At 44.0% G+C, this 26,959-nt stretch overlaps 1 protein-coding gene and 1 non-coding gene across 4 annotated transcripts in view; both read right to left on the bottom strand.

Moving 5' to 3' along the window:
- LOC142580107 (DENN domain-containing protein 1A-like) overlaps positions 1-26,959 on the bottom strand; it is a 124,302-nt gene that overhangs the window by 63,386 nt on the left and 33,957 nt on the right. For 2 of the 3 annotated variants that reach the window (XM_075690911.1, XM_075690928.1), the window contains 4 exons: positions 26,504-26,641; positions 10,648-10,686; positions 10,091-10,123; positions 686-769 (listed from right to left, as the gene is read on the bottom strand). In XM_075690911.1, the coding sequence (XP_075547026.1) occupies positions 686-769; positions 10,091-10,123; positions 10,648-10,686; positions 26,504-26,641 (294 nt within the window). The remainder of the gene's footprint in view (positions 1-685; positions 770-10,090; positions 10,124-10,647; positions 10,687-26,503; positions 26,642-26,959) is intronic. The other variant, XM_075690921.1, reaches the window with a different exon arrangement.
- Positions 12,316-12,388, bottom strand: TRNAT-UGU (transfer RNA threonine (anticodon UGU)). The gene has a single exon. It is a non-coding gene; the product is annotated as a tRNA-Thr (tRNA).

The following is a 26,959-nucleotide window of genomic DNA, read 5'->3' as shown; positions in this document are numbered from 1 at the left end:
CAAAAGACAGGCCTACTTAAACAAGCAATGAACTGGCTACATGCTTGAGCAATTTGATTTATCTAGCAGTGTTTGTGCACACAAAGAAATGTTAGATGGCCAAGTTGTGTTTGTGATGGTAAGATTCATTTCATACTATCTATCACTTTTTAGATTTCTGTTTTAATGTTCACACAATAAAACATATTGCCAAGCACTGGATGTTTAATGTAACACCAAAGCAGCACAAGGTTGAAAATGAATGGATTCTATGAAATGCTGCAGATAACATTAGTCAAACATTTCAGCATGCTATAAGTGTAAAGCAAGATAATGATAAGCAAGCTCACAAAGAACTCTGTAAAAAGCACCAGCTAAATTAGTACAAACAATGAGTATGTGCTGCCATGTTCATGCTATATGTAATCTCACATCGTTTCTCACATTGAGACTTTACAGTGCAAATTTCATCAGAGCTAAAGAGGCTTATTGAAAACAAATGAACAGCAAACATCCTCACAATACCAACATGCCATAAAGTGCATGCGCCAGTGCATTTCACGAACCACGGCAATGCTTACCAAGCAGCAAGTTTTACCTTCAGTTATAAAGGAAAACAGAAAAATTAAGAAGCCATGAATGCAGTGTTACTGAATGCAGTCAATTGGTCAGGGTAGGAACAAACACTACTGCATCCTAGCCTCACCTCCCTTGGAACATCATTTGAGAGTGGAGACCATGTATACCATGTTGCATACCATGAAGCACTCTTCCTAAGCTGCTTTCTTGCCTGGAAAAGCACTCTGCTCTCTTAGATACCTCACTTACAGGGCTATATAGCATTAAATTGTGAAACTACATGAGCAAACATACTAAAGGCATTTTTTTTTCAACAAAAATGTAGAAACACTCTCACAGCCAGGGTTCCCTTCAATGTAAGTCGCAGTATTGCCAGCCCCAAGTGCAGCTCGTAGCCCACTTCTACGATGACCTACCCATCCCTTAATTTTGCTTATCACCAGTGCATAGTGCAATGACAACATACAGCATGCCAATGCATGACCACCATGTACATAAATGATAAACTCTACAAGCCATTTTTTACATGCTGTGTGCACCACGTGTCACAAGTTCTCCTGCACACAATAGCACACATCGCACTGACGCATGTGTGATGCTATGGCACTCCTACAATTATTGATGTGGCTCAACAAAAGGGGCATAAAGACAGAAACAAAATGCCATTATCTTATGTCGCTTACAAATATGTCACAGCTAGCTGTCACACTTAGGCTGCAGTTGTGGGCAAAAACTGATCACATGTCACCGGGGCAGATCTTAATACCCTGGGTAGCAACATCCGTGAAGTAGTTCTGGTGCAAGTGTATGTACTTAAGAGACTGTTACAGTTAATCAGGGCAGCTCCAACAAGACAGAGAATTCCAGCCAGGAAGCACTGAATGAAAGCGGACCTTACAGGGGAATGGTGCACTGCACTGTTTGATACAGTGGAGCTTCGTTGATACGCTCCCGTTACAATTTCCCACCACTAATGTTCGTGGTGGTGAAAAAAAAAAAAAAAAACTCAATACAGTTACGCGTCTCTTATCGGCTTATACTTTGCCGAAAAACACAATCTTTTGGCACCAACATTCAGTATATCGCCAAACTACCATCGTATGATTCATTTTCCGGCTGCTAAGTCCCACAAGAAAAGGCACGTGGCGCAAGCGATAGAGAACAGTAGTCGCCCAGCGCAGCAGCTTTCCCAAAATACTCACCTGCCCATCTCATATGAAAAGGCTAACGCAAACGGTCTTTTATTTCAGTACCAGCCAATCTCCTCCCGGATCGTTGCATGCCGTGCTCACAGCTATCACCGCAATCTCTATTGCAATAAGCATCTTCACCTATCTGTTTCACAGCGCAAGGGGCATGGCGCTGTTGAACATGTACTGCACACTTTTAATAGGCAATAAGCCAAATGCGCCGCTATTCCCTCCTGCAGATGGGGAGAAGCGAGTGTCATGTTTTGCTCTGGCGGCATCATATTCCAGCGTTGCCCAACAGCTCATATTCATTTCAGTTTCTGGTCGCAATCTAAAACTCTATGCAATAAGAAAACAACGTGCACCTCGGGCCACTCGGGTCATACCAGCTCAAGCACGTCTTAGCCTCAACAAAAGTCGAGTGGGCATGCCATAACTCCATGCCAAAACGCCGAGCTCGAAGAAACTTCTGACCCAGGCCGAATTCCAGGAGCGCCAACGTAAGTTTGCTGAATCCGCAAGAACAACAATGTACGTTGGCATCCTATGTTGCAACAATTCATGCAACACTTTGAATTACATAGATGTTGTTGAGTCTGCAAATTTTTTAGTGAGTTGGGATTGTACGTATTCCCGGTAAGCCCAGTTTTCTTTTTTTCAGAAGGTTTGAATGAGGTTCGACTGTGTCAAGTGACTCAGCAGATACAGTCTAATATATTGGCGGCGAGGAGTTACGGAGTCGCCATCTATCGGAAACGCCTCGCTGGCGTAGTATGAGGGATCACGCGGCGCGCTCCTCATAGGGTTTGATGTCAGCGCTCACTGAAAACACCACGCGGGAGCTCTTCCGGACATTTCTGTAAGTACTTTCGAAACAAGAGAAGTTTTTTACTGTCTAAGTAATAATCTTGGGCAAACTGAAAGCACGGAATCGTTTACAGACGCTACCTCTTTACCGAATATGTACAGTGAACGCCACTGCGCGCGGTCGCCGCAATGGAGTCTCCCGAACCGGCTTCTTGCGTGAGAGGTAGGCAAATGCTGAGAGCAAACTATGTGAAATATGTTCTTACAGTGTTTGTATAACTAAATGGAGCGTAATAGAAGGAAGCCTCAATGCAGCGATCGCACAGGTTCGTAGCGACCGACTGCGCGTCTTCATGCTTGTCCGTGCACTGTTTCGCTTTAGCCACGTGCGTGTTTTCGCACCGTGCCATGAGCTTTAGGCCGCAGAATATGAGCATTTGACAGTATACAAGCAGCCATTGTTGTGTGGATGCTATCAGAGGTGTTCAAAAATAATTTCATTGTAGAGACTTCGACACCTATGGGGATTGTAATGTGCCGTCGCGACGATTCAATCTTTTTTTTTTCTTCTAAATTCTTGGACGTTCCAATATTATTTCTCGAGTTGCGTCGCACTGTGTGTTTATCGGTGTTCTCAGCGTGCGATTTCCCACTGCTTCTTTTTTGTAATCCAGTGCATTAATTCATAACACAAACATGACTATATGCCATGCTTTTTTTTAATGTGCTTCTTACCGCTCCCTTTCCACTCAAGTGAACTTGCCAGTGTCTATAGCATCGACAAGTTCATAGACCAGACTGTGAGGACATTAGTCGGGCAGCGGACTCGGGTGAGCGTCTCAGTGCGCGTTTTCCGAACATCGCAGAATCGGAGCCGTAGCAGAAATCTTCCTCGCGTCTGTGCTTGCTGCATACCCGAGTTGTAGCCGATGACTGTTTGCCGGTTTTATGTTTCGCGCACCAAGCTTCACGCAGCTTCTTGTCCTGCGGCTACGTGTGAATAAGGCTGACACCGGGCTCCGTTGCGTACGTCCGGCACTGCAGCACCGAGCAGTAGCCTACCATGTAGCGTGCCTTCAAAGGCAGCCACTACCTATTGTAGTGCTTTCAAGCGTTGTAAAGGAGACACTCGAAGCGGGAAAATCTCGCCACTAAATGAGGACCGCAGCGTACGAGGGAATTTAAACTCTCGTTTTCAGCTCGCTTCGGCGCTCCCGAAGCAGCCGACACGGCCGCTATGTCCACGTGATCCCTCATAGCACATCAGGCTGACGGTGGCGCCAGCTTTTCCAGTGGTGGAGCTCGCGGCCAATAGCCACAATTTAGCCTCATTAATGTTCAGTTTGGTAAATACACATGCACAATAGATTGCATAGACTTCTGTGACATTTCACAGACAAATGCTACGCGCATTTGATGTCCCCTTCAGGTGCCAATTGAATCTATTAAAATTTAGCTTCACCCCATTTTTGCATCTTCAGAATCATGAAGAGCATACTGCTGCAGAGCAGACTAAGAATTTCCAATTCTTCATTATGCTTTGTAAAGTATACAGAATGTGGACTCCATTTGAGAACTATACAGGATATTCATATGTGAGAACATCAACCATTTTATGTATAGCATACTTGGAGAGCACACATCTAGCCATATGAAATACGAGGGCGAATCAGAAGGTTCTTGCCCCTATTTTTTTTTTTTTTTTTTTTTTTTTTGCCAAGTTACGGCTGTAAATGTGAAGTCAACATATCCATTCCCAGTGGTGTACTTTTATTGGACCGGCCTGACCTTATCTGCCAGTAGCTCCACGGCACAGTGCTGCTGTCAGTAAGATGGCGGTTGTGCTTCACACATCCACGGTATATGAGCAATGAAGTACAATTCGCTTTCTATGCAGCAAGGGATGAACACCTATCGAAATCCACAGGGAAATGCACTTATGCCCACGTATGAGGAATGGTGTTTCACTTTGAGAAGAGTAAGGTGGTGGTGTTATGAGTTCGAAAAAGGCCGTGAAGACTTGCATGACAATGAATGTTCGGGGACGCCGCATGTGTCTCTGACTCGACCACAGGGGCATCTCAAATTTAGTGCTGCAATGGGACAAATGTCTGAACCGGTGTGGAGACTATGTGGAAAAATAGTGTAAGGTACGCAGAATAGTATGTATATTTGTAATGACCTGTATATACCTTATTTTGAGTAATAAAGATAGGGACAAAGACTGATTCGCCCTCACATATGCTGGATGTAAAACATCAGGAAAATGAAAGAAGTGAACCTGTTATGTGGTGACAGACTTATATTAAGACCAAACACCAAGACATTTACCTTACATAATTTTTTACTGAAGTACCTTACACTCATTCAAACTTGCAACACAAGTCTAATCAGACGCACTTAATGATATTTGCGAAATATTTTAAATGATTATTATGTTCATCAGTGTTTTTGCTTTTCATGCACTTTCTTGGCATGCACAACTGTGCACACAGTGTCCCCCTGACGGGGACATAGACAATCATTCAAAATATCTAGCCTTGATATAAAGGAACTCAGCTGTAGAACTTGTCACATTTGTGATTATTAAAACACCCCATTTTTCTGACCTTCCTGTGGGAATCATTTAACCTTTCAAATGATACAAAGAGTCCTATGATGATGGAAAAACAGTAGGTTCAGAAAGGTTTAAATGCGGCTATGAGCTGCTACTGTGCCTGTTCTTTATGAAGCAGCGTGCACCAACGGCCGGTGCACAGCTCTTGGATTAATAGAAAATTTAGACTTTCCTTAGCCACAAGCACTCACTAGTGAAGTTAGCTCACTTCAAAGGGGGCATAATAAGCAGTACAACAGTCTCTTGGTCACTATGTCACCTGGAAGCTGCAAAGTATGTAAATAAGCTTCTGCCCCGTCAAGGATGTTATTCCTTGATACAGGCCCTGCCTTGAAAGGAAGTCATGACAGGTGGGCCTGCATTGTAACTTCCTTTCCAAGGAGAGCATCTTGATAGAGAGAGAGGCATGTGGCATCAGGAACCATTGGATTATTTGTAGTGCTCTTGCATGTTGTCAAATTTGTTTGTTGGCACCAGTTGCAGATTTTGAACCTTCAAGTATTGCAAAGGCTCTTATGATGATGAAAAATGAACATTCAGGTCACAGAGTTTTAATAGCGACTAAGAACAACTAGCACACACTTTTCCTTGTGCAGCAGACATACCTATTGGCTGCTGTACTGTTGCTGTGATGAAAGAAGAGTATCCTAAACCTACTTGCTGTGTCCCATCAATGTTTTCATCAAAACATTTCAGAGAGGACCCCCACATGTATCTACAACTGCGGCATAGACAGCGGGAGGTCAAGTAGTCAAATTATATTTTAAGGGTTGTCATTGCAGTTTTGCATGCTATATGTGCACCTCGTATTTCGCAGCACAATACAGTAAAGCCACAGTTTCAAAGCAGCTTAGGTTAAAGTGAGAAAATAAATGAAAGGCTCAAAGGAGCACTAAAGGTAAAAAAATTTAAGGTTATCTTTCTTGGAACCTCGGAACGTTTGTCGTAAGTATCGCGATGACTTAGCCGAGAAAATGGCAACTGAAGGGGCTATACAACTCTGTTTCTACTAAAGTTATTAGTACCCACAAGAAATGGAGTCACTTAAGTAGGTATCTTGAGCTGCACTGACTACCTCAGAAGTCCCGCTATGCTGTGTGCTACTGCATGCTTCGAGCAAGAAGGCCACAATGAGAGAGCACTAAACTCACACGTACCATTAACAAAGCTATGTTAGGAGGTAGAATCAGAGAATTCTTCTGCAGAAAAACCTAATTTGTTGCACTGTGTTTTTTTTTTCAGTTGAAATGCAATGTAAGTAACTCTTTTTATAATCAGTGGTTGACTACACTTTACTAATTAGAAAAATTACAAGTTATGCCTGGGTAACTGGCATTGTACTGTCACACTTGGTGGCACCAGTCCTGTTCTATGCTTGCCATTTTCTCACAAAAGCTGCATTATCAGTAAAAGTGATTGTTCAGACACTTTTGGAGCACTAGATTAATCACTTTAGTGCTTAAATGTTTGCCTTTAGCGTTGCTTGTAAGTTTAAAATAATGCAAAACCTAGTCACACTGACTACAAGCCAAGTGCTTCAATTTTATATGTTTCAGTGAACTTGGAAGCACAAAAAGAGTAACATAAAAAAAAATGCGCACAACTAAAGCACAAAGACAGAAGGTGGAGACAACGAGTTGCTTACGGAAGCAGACTGTTCAAGCTATGACCAGCATTCAGAATTTTGTGTAGGTTTCTTTGAATATTATTTTTTTTTTGTTTCAAAATGAAATAGTTAAAACAATTATGGGATTTACACAAAACCTATACAACAGCCAGAAGTTAACAAATATGTTTTAAAGATCCTTTACTTTGAAAATATAACTGTTTAAGAGATGAAACTGTTTTCATCTTTCCATGTGCTATTATCCAGATATTTTCATACAAAAAATGAAAGTTGTTCATTTTTTACAACACTAGCAATACAAAAGATTCGTTTGCAGACTTTTGCTGAATGTTCTGGTTCTGACTACTTGTAATTTTGGAATGGTAAAGACTGTGGGGCATTTTATGCTTGTCAGTCACACATTCTTGTGATGCTGCAAAATTATATGTCGCATGCGACCTTGAGTGCACAAAGCCAGCAGTGTAGGCTGTGTTGCGCAAATTAGCTTGCTGCTTTCTGCCTACTTGTCAGCTTAAGCAGCTCCATTCAGTGAGTACACCGACAAACTTGGTAGGTGCACTTACTGTAGTAGGCTGGTCGCCCGCAGACCCAAATGCCACTCAGTTTAGCCTACGCGCCTGATCTTGGGCCTAATCACCGATAAGCCACTCATATGAACATATTAACAGCATAGCTGCAATCTTCTCATGATGATTTGTCAACCACTACCATGAAGGCCAGTGGCCAATTTTCATCACTGCTTTGGCTGTTGGGCCTAATCCATGCTGGTTCAACAAGTGTGGGCGACCGAAGTTATGGTTTAGTGCTGAGTTATCATTGCGATCATTGCAAACTGGAAACACGTCATGGCCGCCATCTTGTTTGTTGATCGGCCATTTGAAGTGGCACGCATGTTGCTACTCACATGTGATGACGGGTTTCCCACACCTAGTGCAATGCGTAATGTGCGCCTCGGTGAGAAAAATACAGCAAAAACAAGAAAATCCATTCCCCACCGAAGTGGAATGGTTTATGGCGCTTGAGATGGTGGTCGCAGCATCGAGTGCGATGCATCGGGCCGTGATTGAGCGATCATCCGGGAATACGCATCCCTTGCTTCAAAAATGCTGGTTTTGGCGCCACCTGATAGGCATTGCGTGCGGATTCGGCACCACACGTAGATTTGCGCGAAGGGGCCATAATTTCCATCGATTGCCTTTGGGTATACGAAATACAATCACTTTCACGCTCGGCACCGGATGCGTCGGTGCCTACACATGACAGCGTGCGCTGTAGAAATGCTGCTGCATGTGTGGAGTGCTGTTTCTTTGCATCCGTTGCCAAATTACACAAAATCCCGCAAAAGTGATCGCATCTCTGAAAGCAATTGAACGAGAATACTGCTCCACAGCAGTGCTGCCACTGCTGATCGATGCACGCGGCACACTTTGTACTGTCGGCAATGCGTCTATATATTCTCGAGCAAAGCTTGCCAAAGTAGGCTAGTGAAATTTTGACAGTAAAGTTTCACTCAGAGACGCATTACCTATCTGTGCTGTCTCATTTAACAACAACGAAATTCTCGCAAAAACGAATTTGTACGCGTTGCAAGGTCGTTATTTCGTTATTGCAAGGTCCAAACTGTTAAGAACAAATTTATTTTACCGTTGCTGAAAAGCAATAATATTTAGCGAAATACATAAAATAACTTCTTTTTGAATAAAACATACCCATTTTAAATATTTCCATAGACAGCAACTAACTTAAGTAACCTAACCAACAATCAAAGTTCTACAAATTACAGCAATTCCCTTTGTGTTTTAGTGTACTGCATTGTCTTTTATTTATCACTGTAGTACTCTACTTTGTGCCTGTTGCATGTTTTACTTTGTGAGAGTGTGTTCTTGCCATTTTCTACAGTTGAATTGGGTACTTACACCCTGATAAAATTACCTAAGGGAATTTCTGCATTACTGAATAAATAAATAAATCATCATGCTGCCCAATCTCAAGTAACAAGTTTTCAAAGTTTTCTCCATGACATTACTCAGTAACAACACTAAACAGAATGACCTACATAATACAATAAAGACAGCCAAAACTACTGTAACAATAATGCACCATTCCTGCTCAGGTCCTTAAGCAGAGAATAAAATATTTTATGTTTGCTATCCTTGTCTTCTTTTCAAACCACTTTTTCTTAACGCCAGGACATGTGACCATCTGGCCTGACCTACTTTTAATGGGGGACATCCTACTAATACCTTTTTGTTTGTTTTTTTAGTTATGGGTGCATTCTTATCAAAGTTACATTACTTATATATTCTGGCATGTTGGTTTTAATATGCGATTGATTTTCCTGTGTGGAAAGTTTTTGAAATATTAAAACTTTTTTTTGTGTGTGTGGACTAGTATGGAGGTAAGCTCTCTCTGAAATGCTGGTTGTTATGAAGGAGACTGGCATATCAAAATGATGTTCAGTGATCATAATTTGCAATGCTACAAGAATGAATGTTCTAGAATGATTTGGGCCAAAGAGCCCCCCCCCCCCCCCCCCCCATGTCAAGCTTTAAAAAAAAACAGAGCCCGTAGTGACACCCAGGTCAAAAATATAACTTTTTGAAAATTTCTGTAATAATATTTGCTCATATTATAGGCCCTAATGCACTCTCTAATTGCGTACTCTCATAACAAAAATAAAAAATAAAAAAATTATAAAATAAAAAAAATTAAAAAGAACAATTGCGATAGTATACGCAGAACCAGAGATGTCATTACTCCAAGATTGCAACATCGGGAATGATGCTTTGAGAAAATGAGGAAAAACATTTCCAGACATGTTCATGGTGATTACGGCAAAGGCTAAATCAATCAAGGACGATACAAGAGTCCAATCAAGTAAAAATAAATGCTCTACACCAACGTGAAGCAAAGGAACCCGAAATAATATTTGGGCCAATATTCTGCCCCTAGAAGCAGTGTCTTCCTTCAACAAATTCTTCAACAGAAGGCCAGAAAATGCACAATCTGATTTGCTACTCAGCTATACAGTCAAACTTCATGATAACGATGTTGCATATGAGACGAAAATACCTTCGTTGCAGTCAGATAAGCATTATGAGTGTGTATTTGTTACTTGCCAATATTGCAGAGAAAAAATTTAATTTACTTTGCAGATTTAATAATTCGTTATATCCACATTTATTATACCAAGGTACGACTGTATACGAGAGCTATGCTTTTAATTCATTTTGTAAAGGTGATGCATTCTACATGTTGTACAGCAATAAAGCAGTCCATGAAGGTACTTACATTCTTGTAGGCATTGCGGACAGCTGGGTTCGCCTAGAATGAGATCACAAGATGTCTGCATCAGTTGTCATTGCGAATATATAATAATCTATGCCAAATATTCAGAAACAAGGCTCTGCGGAGCAAAAGAATTCCACGGATGACTTTTACAAGTTCCATGAGCATTTAAATCAGTGCACGCGCTTCGCATCCCACTTTTCCTTCACTACTACAGTGCTACTCATCACTCAGGTGCTTTCACGTTGCCCTCTGTCTTAATATACAAGCTCGTTTTGCATTTACTTATACACAGTAAGGCTTGTATTCATTTTAGTGACTGCAGATGTTTTATGGGTGACCATTCACCTCCACTCACACATTTTTTTTTTAGTGATCTTTATACATATCTATATCACCCTTTGTCATATTAAACATTATTTATTATTATTATTATTATCTGAAGGCAAATGACAGAGGCATCCCTCAACATTTGAGTTGGTGGAATTCCCACAAATGTATGGGAATCATGGACCTATACAATACCTATACCTATACAATGTAGAAACAACAGTACAAACCTTGCTCTTCATGGACTTCAGCAATGCACCACCTTCTTTCTGAAAACAAATTTTCAAAATATATTAAGAAAGATGAACTTCAACAAGCGCCAAACAGTGATTGATATGTGGGTTTAACATCCAAAAGCATGACAGGGCTATGAGAGATGCTGCAGCAAAGAGCTGCAGATTAATTTTGGCCACCTGAGATTCTTCACCGCACACCTGAAGCACAGTAAAATAGTGTATTTGCATCCTGCCTCTATTGGCAAGTACAAAATAAAATTTACACGTCGTAATACTGCCCTACTACATTTGTATTGCTTTTTTTGCCGGTGACCATTTTCCATCGGATTTTATTTGTGTCAAAATTAAAATTAAATTACGGAATTCTACGTGCCAAAACCACTTTCTGATTATGAGGCATGCCGTAGTGGAAGACTCCGGAAATTTCGACCATCTGGGGTTCTTTAACGTGTACCTAAATCTAAGCACACAGGTTTTTTCTGCATTTCACCCCCATCAAAATGTAGCTGCTGTGGCCGGGATTCGCTCCCGCGACCTCGTGCTCAGCAGCCCAACACCATAGCCACCAAGCAACCATGGCGGGTTCACTGTTACGTTTAAGTTATCACTAGGCACAAAACATGCTTGACCGATTTCTTGAGTGATGTTGCCATATTCTTAGCAAGCAGATGATACATGTCTAATTAGATCGTGCATGCATGTCAAATAACGTTGCGCATTCTTGAAACCCTAGCAATTACTCTGGAATGTATGACGAGACATATAAATGGTGGAAACTTCACCTGTGAGATTAGATCCGACTGAGCTCAGTGCTACCATTGTGATTTGAGTGTTACTTGCCTTTCAGGGTGCAAGTTCACTCATTAAAGAGCTAAATCACTACCCAATATTTGGCAGAGATTCTGTCGCTTCACCGTCACTATACAATGCGACAATAGATAAATGGAAACCTGGTGCACGTGCAAGCTAGCACTTCATTTATGCCAAACAATGTAAACACACATCTTATAGGTTGTGGGGTCTGAGCAGCTGCTGCAGCTGTTAGCACAGCAAATGGTCCACTTGCTCCATGGCCCTGGCCCACTCTTATGTACATGGCCTCAAATTCTAGAAGCCACACTATACAAAGGCTAACACAGAAAAAAGGGGGCTTGCTTTATACGCACGCGGCTGGATGTGACCTGCTTTTGCAAACTTTCCGAATGCATTTTAAAATAATGGCCAATTTTTCAAACTCTGAGCTTGGATTGTCAACTTTGTCAACAGCTTTAAATATAAGGAAAACAGAGCAAAAGGGGTTCACTTCCAATACAAATTGCCATCATTGCAGCATAGTCATCAATTGTGCAAGATACAAATCTGCTTGATGGAGAAATAAAAGAGCTGGCCCACAGTGGCAGCCTGCTCACGGACGCTGTCTACTTTTGGCTTTGCATGAGCATATCATTGTTTTCATGTACTATGCACTTTGTGCTGTCATGAGTAAGAGACCACTTTGGAGTAAACGAGAAGAAAGGGGGTTAATGGAGGGGCCGATTTTTATTAGTCATATAAGAAGCCAACAAACACTGACACCAAGGACAACATAGGGGAAATTACTACTGCTTAATAAATGAAATAAACGATAAATTGATGGAAATGAAAGTGAATGAAAAAATAACTTGCCGCAGGTGGGGAACGATCCCACAACCTTCGCATTACATGTGCGATGCTCTACCAATTGAGCTACCGCGGCGCCGTTTCTCCATTTACTTTCTTGGGTATTTATGTTTCCTAGCAGAACCCTGGGAGTGTTAGCCAGCGCCACCACTCACAAACCTTGGTGGCGGATGTGGAACATTCTTTCTGCCGCAGTCGTCACGGGAACGTGTTCTTTTTGGGTGAACGTAACCGGTCAATACAGCCACACATGCTACCTTAAGGCATCAATGTTGCCACATTCGAGACCCTAGTTATGTAATAAACGAGAAGAAAGGGGGTCAACCGAGGGGTCCGATTTTCATTAGTCGTATCATAAGAAGCCAACAAACACTGACACCAAGGACAACATAGGGGAAATTACTTGTGCTTAATAAATGAAATAAAGAAACGATAAATTAAAGGAAAATTAAAGTGGATGAAAAAACAACTTGCTGCAGGTGGGGAACGATAGATACCACAGCCTTCGCATTACACGTGCAATGCTCTACTTTCAATTGGTAGAGCATCGCATGCGTAATGCGAAGGTTGTGGGATCGTTCCCCTCCACTTTAATTTCCATTAATTTATCGTTTCTTTATTTCATTTATTAAGCACAAGTAATTTCCCCTATGTTGTCCTTGGTGTCAGTGTTTGTTGGCTTTTTATGACACTTCGGAGTAGGTATCTGTACTTGCATAGAGCTGTATAGTCAGTACAGCAAGCTTTGCTTATGGAAAAGATTTTGCGAAATCCGTACCACCGCTTGGCTGCTCAAGAACAACAGATGCAAAAAAATTTCCCTTTGTCTAGGCTGTCTTTTCAATACTCCTGGACAACTTTCTGTGGCAATGAAGGGAAAGCTAGAGGGGCAGAGCTTCTGCATGTTTGTCACTGTGCCAAGTATTCCAGCAGTGTTTGACACCACTTTTGGGTTCTCAGAACAGAAACTAAATCAGCGTAGCTTCCATGTGCGATGATTTTGCATTTGCACAAATGCGGAAGAGAAAACCAGTGAAAATAAGTTAGATTTAACATATAGTAGAGCATTTTGTCATAGGTACTTTGCTGTTGTAAACAAGATGTATACGTTTTCTCTTCCCCAGCTTAGGCTAACACAGATCAGAATGTGGGACTTTTCTCAACAGCGCTCTTACTTGTGCACCTTTTATCTCTGTAGCTTTCCCTTCATTTCTACAGAAATTTGTTCGCGAGTATAGGGTGTAAATTCCATAAGGCCCTCAGGGCTGAAAATGAGCATATGCACCAAATTTTACCATTGATGAATTTCCCATAAACAGCACTGTTCATAACAACCACTCGGAATCCATAGCGCAAAGGAGCAATATATTTCACGAGCCACATTTTGTTTCGCACAATAATTCTTGCACATGTCCCGCACAAACAAGCATTCGTAAAGATGCACACTTCTTTTTCTTCTTGTTTTATTCAGAAAGATATCACAGTCCAGTGCCTAGGAACAGAGCTGTGATTATTTATTTAAAATCATAACACAGACACTGCAAAGTACCTTCTTACACGACAACTGGAAATAACAAGCATGTTAGAAAAATAGAAAAAGAGAACGTGGACCAAAAACTAAAAAGCATTTAGGGAAAAATTAAAAAAATTTTTTGGCTCCCCGACAAGAGCCTTGTTCACAATCGGCTCCCATGTGGGAGCTGAAACGTTTTTTAATTTTTCACAATAGTTGTTAGTTTTTCGTCGGCATTCTTTTATTTTTATCATGCCTCTTCCTGACCAAACAAGATTCTATCAAACCTGGATTTAAAGTATGTTACCTATGCGTCAAAAATGCTTGACTTGGAGAATACACACACACACATAAAGTAAGTAAAAAAAATTTAAAAGTTGCATTGCCAAAGTTAAGATGATTGCAAAGCACATTAATTAAGTCCAAGGCCAACTGCAATGAAAATACACTGGCTAAATTGGTTCTAAATGAGTATAAAAGAGGACCAATTTTCCGACCTCACGGGTACCAAAAAATAGTCCTAAAAATCGAACTATCCGAAAAACTTGTGCAGCCGAAAAAATAAAATTTACTGTAAAACCTACATATAGTACTATTACGATATCTTCAAGCGATGCTCAAGAGACGAGCCGCTGCGAGAACGACGAAGTTGGTCGGTGCTCTTGGCACGAGCGAGTGTTGGCCTGGCTGTCTGGCTCCAGTGTAAATTTTCATCTGTGTCTTTCCACACATACATTCTGGTGGAGGTTAATGATCCCTGTCCTCGCCACAGAACTTCGAAATGGTTGGCACATCGAGCTTGTCACAATGCCTCCCGGTGACAAGCCCGCCTCTGCAATGGCTTCGGCTTGTCTGACTGCTCCAATTGTCACGGTTGCCCCACATCACGACCCTGGTGTGTTCTCTGGCCTGGAGGGACAGGACGTTGACGAACGGATCAAGCTCTATGAACACGCCAGTGCTAATAACAGGTGGGACCTAACTATTATGCTCGCCAATGTCATCTTTTATTTCGACGGCACCCCACGCATGTGGCACCAAACGCATGATGACGAAATAACCAGTTGGGACAGTTTCAAAGAAAAGCTACGGGAACTGTTCGGCGACCCCATTGGGCGCACGGTTGCCGTGAGAAAGGCTCTTGTGTCTCATGTTCAGTCATCTACAGAGCCGTAAGTTTCATACATCCTCGACGTCTTGGCTCTATGCCGCAAAGGTGACAATAATATGTCCGAAGCAGATAAATTGGCACATGTGGTAAAAGGCATCACTGACGGCGCTTTCAATTTGCTTGTTTTCGGCAACATCTTGACTATCGACGCCATCATAAAAGAATGCCGTCACCTTGAACAAGCTAAGAGCTGCCGTATCTCCCACCACATCACGCGGCTATCCAACACTGCTGCTACGTCGACATGTGAGGGTCGACCGCGTCAGACCACCACCTGTGACGACGCCATCCGTATTGTTCGCCGTGAACTCGAGGCCGCCCGTTCGCCAGCTTTCTCTGCGAAGCCTCCCGATCCGCCAGCAACCACCATTGCCATGATTCAGGCCATCGTCAGACAGGAATGTGAGAACATGGGTCTGAACTCCGTGTGTTCCACGTCTCAACCCAACGTTCCCCAGTTCTCCAGCGGCCCTCCTCGTCCGCGGCAGTCCTTTTCTGCCACATCTCGCCGCAACCCGTCCGAATGGCGTACCCCTGGTGACAGGCTGTTCTGCTTCCACTGCTGTCGCATCAGTCATGTCGCTCGTCACTGCCGCAACCGATGGCCACCATTTCCTCGGACATACGCCGCCACTTATTCCCGCACCTTTGGACCTTCTGTTCCCTATGCCACCCACCACGAAGCCACTGCCGCTGATGCTCCTGCTCCAAACCTTTGCTCCAGCCACTCGTACTCACCTTGACGCCATCAGTCTCATTCGCCCCAACTCCATCGCTTCTCTTCGCTGCCTATCGCCTCCCGGATCCAGCCGGAAAACTAGGCACTGCAGCTTCTGGAGGTGAAGCTGCGTTGTCGATGCTGCCCTCAAATCCTCTGCTCACGTTACCTACAAACCAAAATCTTCTTGACGTTGACGGCTATCCTGTCACGGCACTCATCGATACAGGAGCACATCTTTCTATTACGAGTGCTGCCTTCCGACGACGACTAAACAAGCTCCTCACCCCAGCGCCGGCATGCATTGTCCGTGTTGCAGATGGCGGTACTGTGCCTATCATCGACATGTGTGTGGCACGTGTCAGCATCGCCGGCCGCCACACTCCTGTCTTCTTCACCGTAATTGCTCATTGCCTCCATAACCTCATTCCCGGCCTCAATTTTCTCTCTGCGCATTCTGCTCTTATTGACTGCTCTTCCAGTACCCTTAACCTTGAGCTGCTGATTCTCGAAGAACCTTCTGACGCACCCCACTGCCGCTTACACCCCACCGGCCTTCTTCGCCTACCGCCAAAGTCAATAGCCTATATTGAACTGTGTCTTCCCCACCAGTTCCTGATGGCGAGTACCTCATCACTCATACGCATATAGAAGCTGCATATAGTACTAGGTGAAATTTTTGGGACACGAAATGAAAAAAAAGTTTTCTCCGCGAATAATACAAGTTAGGAAAACTCGAGGATAACATTTATTTAAATTGCACTCAGCACTTCAATCGCTGTCTTCCTCAGCTGCGCTCTCTTCGGACAGTTCCTTGTCGGACATATCTTCCCAGAGGTACTCATCCTCTGTGCCATCGAGCGCATTCGAGATGCCGCACTTCTTGAATGTGCGACGCACAAGGTCCTCTGGTATGCTGGCCCATGCGTCCACAATCCACTCGCATAGCGTGGCTGGCGAAGCCAGCTTCAGCCGCCCGGTTGGTATCACTGCAGGCTCACCTGAGCGCATCCAATCTGCGTAACACCACTTGACTGCGTCCTTGAACGACTTGTTCACGCAAACATCTAAAGGCTGCAGCTGAGACGTCATCCCACCCGGGATAACGGCGAGTTCAGCGCCGGATTCGCGCAACAGCCTCTTCACCGAGTCAGCCAAATGGCAACTAAATGCGTCCAGCATAAGGATGGACGGGAACAACAACAGTGCGCCAGGCCGCCTACACCAGATGGACTTTATCCAGTCAAGCACAAGATTCTCGTTTATCCAGCCTTTCTCATGGCATCTCATGACCACGTTTTTTGGCAGCTCCTCACCTTTAGGCACTGTCTTGCGCTTGAAGACAACATAGGGCGGGAGCTTGTGTCCGTCTGCCGTGTACCACAACATGACGGTAACTTGCTTTTTCTTGTTGCCAGTGGACTGGACATAAACTTGTTTAGAGCTCTTCTCGTGCACAGTGAGGGGTAATGGCATGTCCAGATAAACTGGCGTTTGGTCAGCATTGCCGAGTTGCCCTAGCTGGAAGTTCTTGGACTTGCACAGCGAAATAATGTGGTGCTGGAAAGCCACAAGCAGCTCTTCGAATGATTCTGGAAGCTTTTGCGAAATCGAAGTTCGGTGGCGTAAAGAAAATCCAGCACGGCACATGTAGCGATAAATCCAGTGCTTGCTCGCTTTGAAGACGGAGCTCGGTAGCTCTTGCAAGCTCCTTAGCTTTTGCCTGAATAAGCTCCACACTCACAGCTAGAAGTGTGGCTTGCTGCTGGTGTACGAACTCCGTCAGGGCGAGTTCGATTTCCGGGAATGTACCACTCTTCGGGCCGCGAAAGCTTCTTCACGTTCCGCTGCACACGAAAAGGGCTTCCTTCTGTTGATGCCATCCACGAATGCTTCCCTCGTTGACGCACTGGTGCCGATGTCCTGTGCGGCTAAAATAACCTTTCTCTTGAAAGCAGCCGAGTACTGTTTTCATGGTCCGGACATCTTGGTTCTTCAATACGGAATAAACAAGATACACTTAGCGAAACGTGGTTTGCACGTGTGCTGCCGAGGTGCGCATTCAACAATAAAGAAATGATGCTGTAGTCCCGCAGCAATAACGAAACCAAGCTGTAGCCACGCAGCAATAACGAAGTGAAGCCATAGCCACGTAGCAATAACAAAACCAAAACTTCTAGCCTAAATTTCTGACTGAAATTTCTAATTAAAAATTAAATTATGGGGTTTTACGTGCCAAAACCACTTTCTGGTTATGAGGCACGCCGTAGTGGAGGACACCGGAAATTTCGACCACCTGGGGTTCTTTAATGTGCACCTAAATCTAAGTACACGGGTGTTTTCGCATTTCGCCCCCATCGAAATGCAGCCGCCATGGCCAGGATTCGATCCCGCAACCTCGTGCTCAGCAGCCTAACACTATAGCTACTGAGCAACCACGGAGGGTTGACTGAAATTTTTGTTCAGATCCACATATAGTATGAGGCAAAAATTTGGGACGCTAACAATAGGAAAAAAAACCTCGTATTATACGCGGGTTTTTATGGTATTAGGCTTAGAGCAGCTTAAAAAAAAATTTCTAATAATGCCCTGCCTCATACTACGCTTGGAAGCGATCAAATTTGCTTGGATTTGCACAAGAGTGACGTTGTCTCCATATACAGTCAACAAGAGCATCCCCGCTTTGGCGACCTCCACCAACAGAGTTCGTCATGGAGATAGAACGTTGACTCTCTCAACGGGACACCACGCCACGCACACGATTTTGGTTGAGTTATTCGCACTACTTTGCTGTTGCGAAGGCACAGAAAGTGGCATCGATCACACAAACTCAAAGCGACACAAACACACACAAAGATGCGACAGTGTCTCCAAGACAGCAGCTCAGTGGACACAGGACAAGCAAAATAGCTATCGATGAAAAAAAAAGAGAGAGAGAAGAGATCCTGCATAGTGAGTATGATGACAGCACTGACTGAAAAAGAAAGAAAAAAGAAAAAGTGGAGTCTCCTGCAGCGTTTTGTTAGCCAAGGAAGAGCAAACATCGCCTCCAAGGTAGGAGGATGGCGCGCTCTCTCTATTAGGGTTATCTTTTTTTTACCTAAACTGGCTACATGAAGGTAGCTAGTGTAGGAAGTTCCCTTTTTTTTTTTACTTAGTATAGAAAAGTGCAGCTCCACCCACCTATACGAAGCCATTTTTTTATAGCTTAGTGTAGCATGGAAACTACACTTTCTAATCTGTGGTTTTGATGAATGTAGGCAACAGACAACAAACAAGCAGGCTGGCTTTTGTCACTTAGCGACATTTTGTCTGCGACTGTCGGTGCTAATATAGCAACAATAGTGGATATTTGCTGCAAGGACGATAGCGAAGTGTTGGCGCGACCATATGTCACAGAGAAAGGTGAGCTAATCTTTCAAGAAGATAAAATTAACTTACTCACAGATGGTGCGGGCTGTTTAGACTCCACACTGTATTATACGCATCGAGAAGTTGTTTTTTTGCACTGCGCATTCGCCACGTACAGTAGAACCTCGTTGATACATTCTTGTTAAGTACATTTTCCCGGTGCCAACGTTCACAATCGAAAACACAAAAGATGACCCAACAGAGTTACATTAATTTTTTACTGGTTCATACGTTCCTGGAAAGCAAGATTTTTCGGCACCAACGTTCAGTATGTTGCCAAACTGCAATCATGTGATACAGTTTCTGGCTGCTAGATCCCATGTAAACAAGAAAGTGCGCGGGGTGCGCGTAATCGAGGACTGTTTATAGCTGCCTGCTGCGGCAGCTTCACCGCAATACTCGTTCGCCCATCTCACGTGAAAACGCCGGCGCGCACTCAGTTTCTCATTTCAGTACCAGCAAATCTTCTCCGGGATCGTCACATGCAGTATTCAAAGTTATCACCGCCAATCCTATTGCGATAAGCATCTTTGACTACTGTTTAACAGCGTGTGGTGCCATTGCAAGCATAGCGCACACTTTCAATAAGCGATAGCCGCACTGTTAACTAGAGGAAGTGACGCGTCTGTGCCAGATACTGGCGTGCCAGCCATCGCCCCCATTTGTCCACCCACATGGACGGCGCCGGATGGCAGCGAACGAGGTCTCAACTCCGTAGTTTCTCGCAGCCACATACGTTTCCGCAAGCGAAGCTTCCGCTCAAGTCTTCAAAATCGGCACTTGTGTTGTGTGCTGCTTTGTAATGTGATCAGTGAAGCACCTGGAACCACGCAGGAGAATGCCTCTACGCTGCTGTGCGCAAGGGTGTGAGAAGAGTATCGTCGGGCGAGACAAGTCGTGTCATACCTTTCTGGCTGAGCCGAAGCTTCGAGGGATGTGGATTAGAGCTGGAGCTGTGCGCCTATCGCAGCCAACATGGGTAACGTGAAAGCATGACTTTCTGTGTTCCGAACACTTCGAGGACAGTGACTATCAGACGAGCCCTGCTTTGCTGCAGAGCTGCAGCATGTCAGTAAAAGGGAGCTGTGGCATTGTAGTAGTAGGGTCCTTCAATACTTTTCAGCTGGTCAGACAGATAGCGATCTAAAGAAGGAAAAGACGCTTGATTCTGTAACCTCTGAGGCAGCATGGTCATCTGGTCATGAAACTTCCGCATAACGCTATGGGAGAGCTTCATGTCCATCTGCAGTGGATGCACCACAGCGCTGGCGCAAGTAGAAGGTGGACCAGAGCAGACGACAAACAGACGCCACAGGCATTCTATGCATACGCTCGCTATTGTGCAACAGTCCAGTGTTTGTATCGGCGTGTGGGTATTGTGGACACAACATGCAAATTGCCATCCTGTTTCTGTACAGTGTTCAGAACTTAAGCACGAACAATTTCGAGGCAACTTCAATATCTTGTTACAACAACGCCTGCTGCTGCTGCAAGTCGGCACACATGACGTAACGGTGGTAGGCTACCGCGCCTGTAGCGGCCTGCAGCTGTCAGGCGCTCACAATCCTCCAAAAATATAGCCATCCATTAAAAAATATGTGAACTAGGACTGTATATTGGAACACTCGCGTCTTCCAAGCTGAATTTCGATGCTTCCCTCATTTTTTTCAGATTTTCGTTCACTGTCACTTAAGGGGGGTATGACCTGTACATTGTCTTGCCTGATAGAAAGATTTAATTTTGAAGCAATTTTGAAGAATCACAAGTGGCAATGGCGGGTGGATACTGCTAACCACGCCACTGGTCAAACTCTAGACTAGTGTTGTGCGAATATTCGGATTTTCTAATCATAGTTTCGCATATTACGCTATTCAGTATTCGCTTCGAGAGCAGTTATAATATTCATGCTTTACGAAGTGTTGGCAAACTCAAGATCGCAAGTTTGTTTACTGTTCAATACAGTCAACAAGCCATTTTCCAGATGCCCGATTTTTTGGAAATGCCGGATAATTCAGACGCCTTTGTGGCACCACTATGGTCCCCATAGAGTGAATGTACAAGAATGACTGAAATTTTGAACACAAAAAACCTATTCCCGTCCGATTTTCCGGATGTTTTGCCATGACTGCAGGTCTGAAAGGGCGTTGGTCAAAGCTACCACCGCTGCCATTTTGATTACCTCGCTGCTTCGAACTGGCGCTCTCGCATGCAGATCCCCTGGCACCCGTAGCCACCACCACGGCAATGCTAGGCCTAGCTACTTGAAGTTCACTACCAAGCTTCTTGCTGTTCGGTGCCGTGTTTTTATTAAAACAATTCGGCCGCTGTTAGCAACGGCGCCGACTCCGCCTTTCTAATTCTCGCCAAAGGCTTCAAAGCTCGGAAAGCACGATCAGTGCATGATGCCAATTCGCGTAAGTCAGCTTCGCCTCAATACAGCAGTGTTACGCGATGAAACGTGCTCGCAGTATTGCGGTGAAGCATACGAAGAATGGGAAGAGGCAAATGCCACGGGCCACAATATGTATTCCTTAATTATATGTGCATGCACCCGCCGTCTCCTGTCACAGAAGGAAGACCGACACACCTAATAAGTGTACTGGCAGGCCTTCAGAGTTATTTCAGACATGTCTGTGGCAGTTTGAGCACTCGGGGCAGTAAAAGACGCATTCGTTTTTTTAGAACTGCCTGATTTTTAAAGACATTTGGCGGCCCCTAGGGAGTCTGAAAAAAGTGGATGTTGACTGTAATCAGTAAGGCACGATTTTTAAAATAAAAAATGACTCACGTTCGTCAAAACTATATAAATATTATGGTGGGAGTCTGCAAATATATTAAAGGGACACTAAAGGTTACTATTAAGTCAACGTGGACTGTTGAAATACCATCCCAGAAACCTCGAAACGCTTGTTTCGTGCCAAGGAGAGACTTATTTTAAGAGAAAATGCGTTCTGAAGCGTCCGCGTACCTCTAGCGCAGTTCAAATCGCCCGCCCTCCGATTGAGGAGAACTGACATCATGGTCTCATAGTGACGTTGCGCCATCGGTGAGTAGAACGGCGTCCGCAGACGGCGCTACGGCTTTTCTGCGCAAAACGCGAACGCGCGGCCAGAAACAGAGCCAAGACAGAGCCGACAGCAGAGCGAAAGCGGGAGTATGGTGGCTAGCGGAAGGAGGAACGAATTACGTCCCACGTTACGTCCCACGGCACACGGAGAGTCCGTTTTCGTTAAACTATAGGCTGCAGCGAGCTCGCAGCGTGGTCGGCGTGGTCTATGAGAAGCGACGAGCCTTTTCGCACTCGCAACAGGGCATAAAAATGTACGAATCGACGCAAAACTCGGCCTAGAAACGTGCTTCGCCACAGCCAGGGCTCAATACGACCCAAGCTGGCACGACCCAGATGTCGTTTCCCGCACCGCCACCAGGCGCCGCTACTATACCTCACACTCCAGCGCAAGACGCCCATAAGCTGGTACTTCATTCTATGACGCTAACTTCGACGCTCGTCGCAATGGACCCTGACACCGACAGATTGGCTCGCGATGGTGGGCTCAACTTCAGCGATTTGAGCACCGACAAGCGCGACCTGCTTCTGAGGGCTCGCACTGCCGGCGTCGTTGCGTACTACGACGGCGGCCTCGACACCGGCTCTCCGGAGCGGGAAAGCAACGAGGGCTTCCCACGACATCACATGGACGTGGCATTCTCGCTGCTTGTTCCAAATGAAAGTTTCGCGAGCAGAACCCTCACAGCACGACGCGATAACGAAACTACTGAAACTCCAAAGCGTGCGCGGCGCAGAGTCGAGCGAAAACGAAACCTTTCGAACACCCATATTACTGAAGGGTAACGTCAAAATGTTATTTTTTCCTAGAATCGAATAGACGTAGACAAGTAGCATTTTTTCCGGCTTATAATCGAATGAAATGATATTTTAATACGAGTAGTTGAGTATTAGTAACACAAATTATGAGGAGACCTTTCGTCATCGGGCTAGTACCGGAATGTCGCTGGGGGGTCTCAAATCGTGTCATGCATTTACCTCAATTTCTCGGTTACTAAAGCTCTGTTCGCGATTATATTGACGCCTTAGACGTTCTAGAACATTGCTCTACCACTTTAACTTGAGTTTCTGGTAACCTTTAGTGTCCCTTTAACTGTAGTCATTTCATCAACTTCATTAAAGGGCCCCTCACCAGGCCCCATAGCAAATTTCGGTTATACACTGGAAGTTGTTACGTGTCCTCTAGGAAGCACTCTGCCGCAAAAATTTTTCAAATCAGCTCATTAACAGCCAAGACAGAAATATTTCAGTGCTGCGAACCCATGATTTCAGGGAGCGAGCTCCACTGCCAAACGAGACACTCTCTCCACTTGCCCCGCCTAGTCTCCGCAAGTGAAGTTCCTTCCCTGTTTCCTCCCACACCGGACCTCGAGGATCGCGTGACACATATGTCACGGGCCCCACCTTCATTTTTTTTTCTCTTCACTTTTCTTTTTTTGGCGCTGCGCACTTACGCTGAAACTTATGCACACTTATGCCCGCGAACTGTTGCGATTGTCTCATTTCGTGCAGCACATGATTTTGCACGCTGTGAACATGGGCACATGACTAGCGGTATAAATCAGTGCTACACGAATACTGAGGCAGAACAAGCGGATCGCAGAGCATGATCATGTGCTGGAACAAGGTAGAAAATGGCATAGTTTCGGTACCTGCGCACGTGACTGCACGACCGTGGGAACAAGCAGACGAAGCGGAAGTACATCTCTCTTGCTTTGGTGAAAAGTAAAACAAAAGAAGCATGCAGACATTCCATTTGTGTTTTATTATTTCTCTAAACTTCAATTCAATTTAAGCAACAAATCACACAAATAACAGATGTTGCCTTGAATAATTCTCGAAGTCATGTGTCACCACGAGCGACGTCACACTGCGGACACAAGTACATAGGCGCAGGGACACGAGTACGTCACCGTCCGGCTAGGTGTGTGGTCGCCAGGAGGGAAAGGGATAATGACGTTCGGATTGAAATTACAGACCTCTCCGTGGCGCATAGTGATGCAATTCTTTGTGAACACAATCGTTAGTGCGCATTGTATGCTCTACGCTTGTCAGCTTGAAATGGCCAGACCTGGTGAGGTCTGGCCATTTTAAGCTGATCTTGGCACCCTGGTTGCTTGCACTGATTTCTCACCACCGCCGCATCCAGACACTAAGCTATAAAAACAAGTTTCGGATAAAAAAATAAGTACCTTTAAAGTATTTCTCCATAAGCTTCATAATTTCTTAGAAACTTTTGTTTGCAAGAAAACTTGTAAACAACATTTCAAAAAATTTAAACAATAATATTCCGAAAGAAGGCGATAAGTTCATGACATCACCATTGTCAAAATAGCGGAAACTTCGTTGGTCAGCAAGATGGACTCAGAACGACAGTGTGGAAAATCCAGCTTGGAAGTATTTCTCAAACTTTTCTCTAAAAAACGAAGTCCGGTACTTCAATAAATAAGTCATACTTGAATTAATTGTGGTCTCATTCTCACATATCAGTCAACCTAATAATTGCATATATCCAATACTTATCTTGCATGCCACTCTGCGGCCAAGATTCTTGAATAGCAACTATTCTATATTCGATTCGAAAATATTCGGCCAAAATCACTATTAGCTTCGAATTCACTCTGAACTAAAAATCCACTATTTGCAAAACCCTACTCAAGACATCAAACGCAAGCGACAATGGCAGACTGTGGCCATACCCTCACTGACGTCATTCTCTCCATTGCAGCCAAACATGCGTGTAAACTCATTAAGAAACACAAAGACGTCACCAATAATTGAGAAAGACTTTAATGAACCATCGGGATTAACCCAGTGATAAACACCGGAGACGCACGTTTTCGCTTTGCTGGTTAACTATTTGTACACAGTGCTTGGGTGGTAATTTTTTTTCTATTTTAGGTATCAAGGACGTCTATACTTGTAAGCTTTTTTTTTATGTATTCACTTGTAATTCAAGCGTAAAATTTTGTATGGAAGCTTTTCTATACTTGCATAAAATTAGGCTTTTTACATGGTCAAATATTTCGTTGCAGTCAGCCTTTAAAGAGGCCCGAATCGCTTTTTATCAAAGTGGAGAAAGGCATTTGAAGTCAAAATAGGCTACTTCAGAAATACTTTGCCGCAAAAAGTACTTCAATGCGTTCAGCAAAAGCGAAGTTATTGGCAATCAAACACGGCCACCGCTGTGCTTCCGTTCCTTCTTCAATGCCTTGCACTGCAAAGACTAAGGCGCAGTTGGGTACGCACACAACGCTCTGCCTTCTAAATCTCACCATGGTGCACAGTTCAAATTTCATTTTGGAGATGCCATGACTTCCGCGTTTGGTGCCTATGACATGCTAAACATAAGCCAGACATGGTTTTCCTCAGCGAGCCGCAGCGCGCTTAGCCAGTGAACCCGTAACGGCACACCGCGGCGGCCGCAATATCTACACCATGTAGCCGACCGCAGCTTGATGTTAGCTATCAGCCAATAGCAGCCATCTAAGGGAATAACGAAAAGCATCTGATGGTGGAATAAAGCCTCCAGAAGAGAGTGAGGACGGGTCTTCTGTGGAAAATAGAGAGTTTGAGAGAAAGCTGGCTTTGCGATCCGCTTGCGAGCTCCCCACACTACGTACAACAGCAAAACTTGGCTGAGGTGTTCACAGCAGTGTATGCTACCCGCAGACTATGTTATTTCACGAAGCCCGAGGGGTGGTTCTGGGCCCCTTTAAAAGACACAAATGGGGAACATTAACTAAACTAAACTGATGAACGAGTATGTTCATGTAATATGTAAACTGTAATATGTAGGACAGGATTGGTACCACTATAATGAAACAACACCAGCAGTCAACCACTGACAATACAAAAAGGTAATTATGTTGCACTTCAAAATATAGTTTGGCCAGTTGTATTGCTTCTTCAAGTAGAACAAAAGTGATGCTACCTCTTGAAACCACTCAGTTTTGATATTTGCAGTTGCGTGGCGCCATCTCTGTGTGAGTGCACACTCCAGCACCTGCCCCATCACCAACTTCTTTTGTTTTTGTTTTTAATAGTTTTGCATATAACCTGAATTTCACTGTCAAAAAGATTGATTGCTAGTTGAGAAATGTGTTGTCTTCAGGTACTGTCTAAGTTTACTGAATTAAAGAAGAACATCGAAATAATTTTGTTGATATGTGTGTATGCATATCAGTGTCCCTACCACATGATAAGATGTGCACTCTTAATTGCTTGATGACAATCACTGGTCCCTTTAAACTTAGTTTTGAGCACCAGATTGTGTAGCTCAGTCAATAAAAAAAAATTATGATTGCCCACCTTCATGTTTGCCAACCAGTACTTGTAATGCTGCTTGAACTGCTTGTTGGAGCTGTCATCAAACATGTTCACCTCCAGCTCAAATATGTCGTTGTGGACTTCACAGGAGTTGAGAATCTGCAATCTGCCTTCAATAAACTGTAAAAGAGGGAAACAAATTCCATATTTAGAATGCAAGTGTAGCAACAAAGAACAGCTGGAGTGCCACGTACAGAGAATCGCTCCTAGGTTTTATTCATTCATTTATTGCTTACATGTTCAATTACAGCTCAGACCACTTAGTATAATGTAACTGCTTATAGTGCAGGACCAGATATTAATGCAGTCTTTTCTCACTCCCGTTTATCTTCCCACAGGACTCAATGTATATGCATACCGTTTTAGTAGAGCTGCGCGAGACGAAATACCAGTTATAATGCAGTTGCCTGAAAATCCCAAAGACAAGCTAGTGCACTT

Source organism: Dermacentor variabilis, chromosome 1 (genome assembly GCF_050947875.1).
Source record: "Dermacentor variabilis isolate Ectoservices chromosome 1, ASM5094787v1, whole genome shotgun sequence".
Lineage (NCBI taxonomy): Eukaryota > Metazoa > Arthropoda > Arachnida > Ixodida > Ixodidae > Dermacentor > Dermacentor variabilis.
Note: the sequence above shows the minus strand (reverse complement) of the source record. Positions and strands in the feature narration are given on the sequence as shown.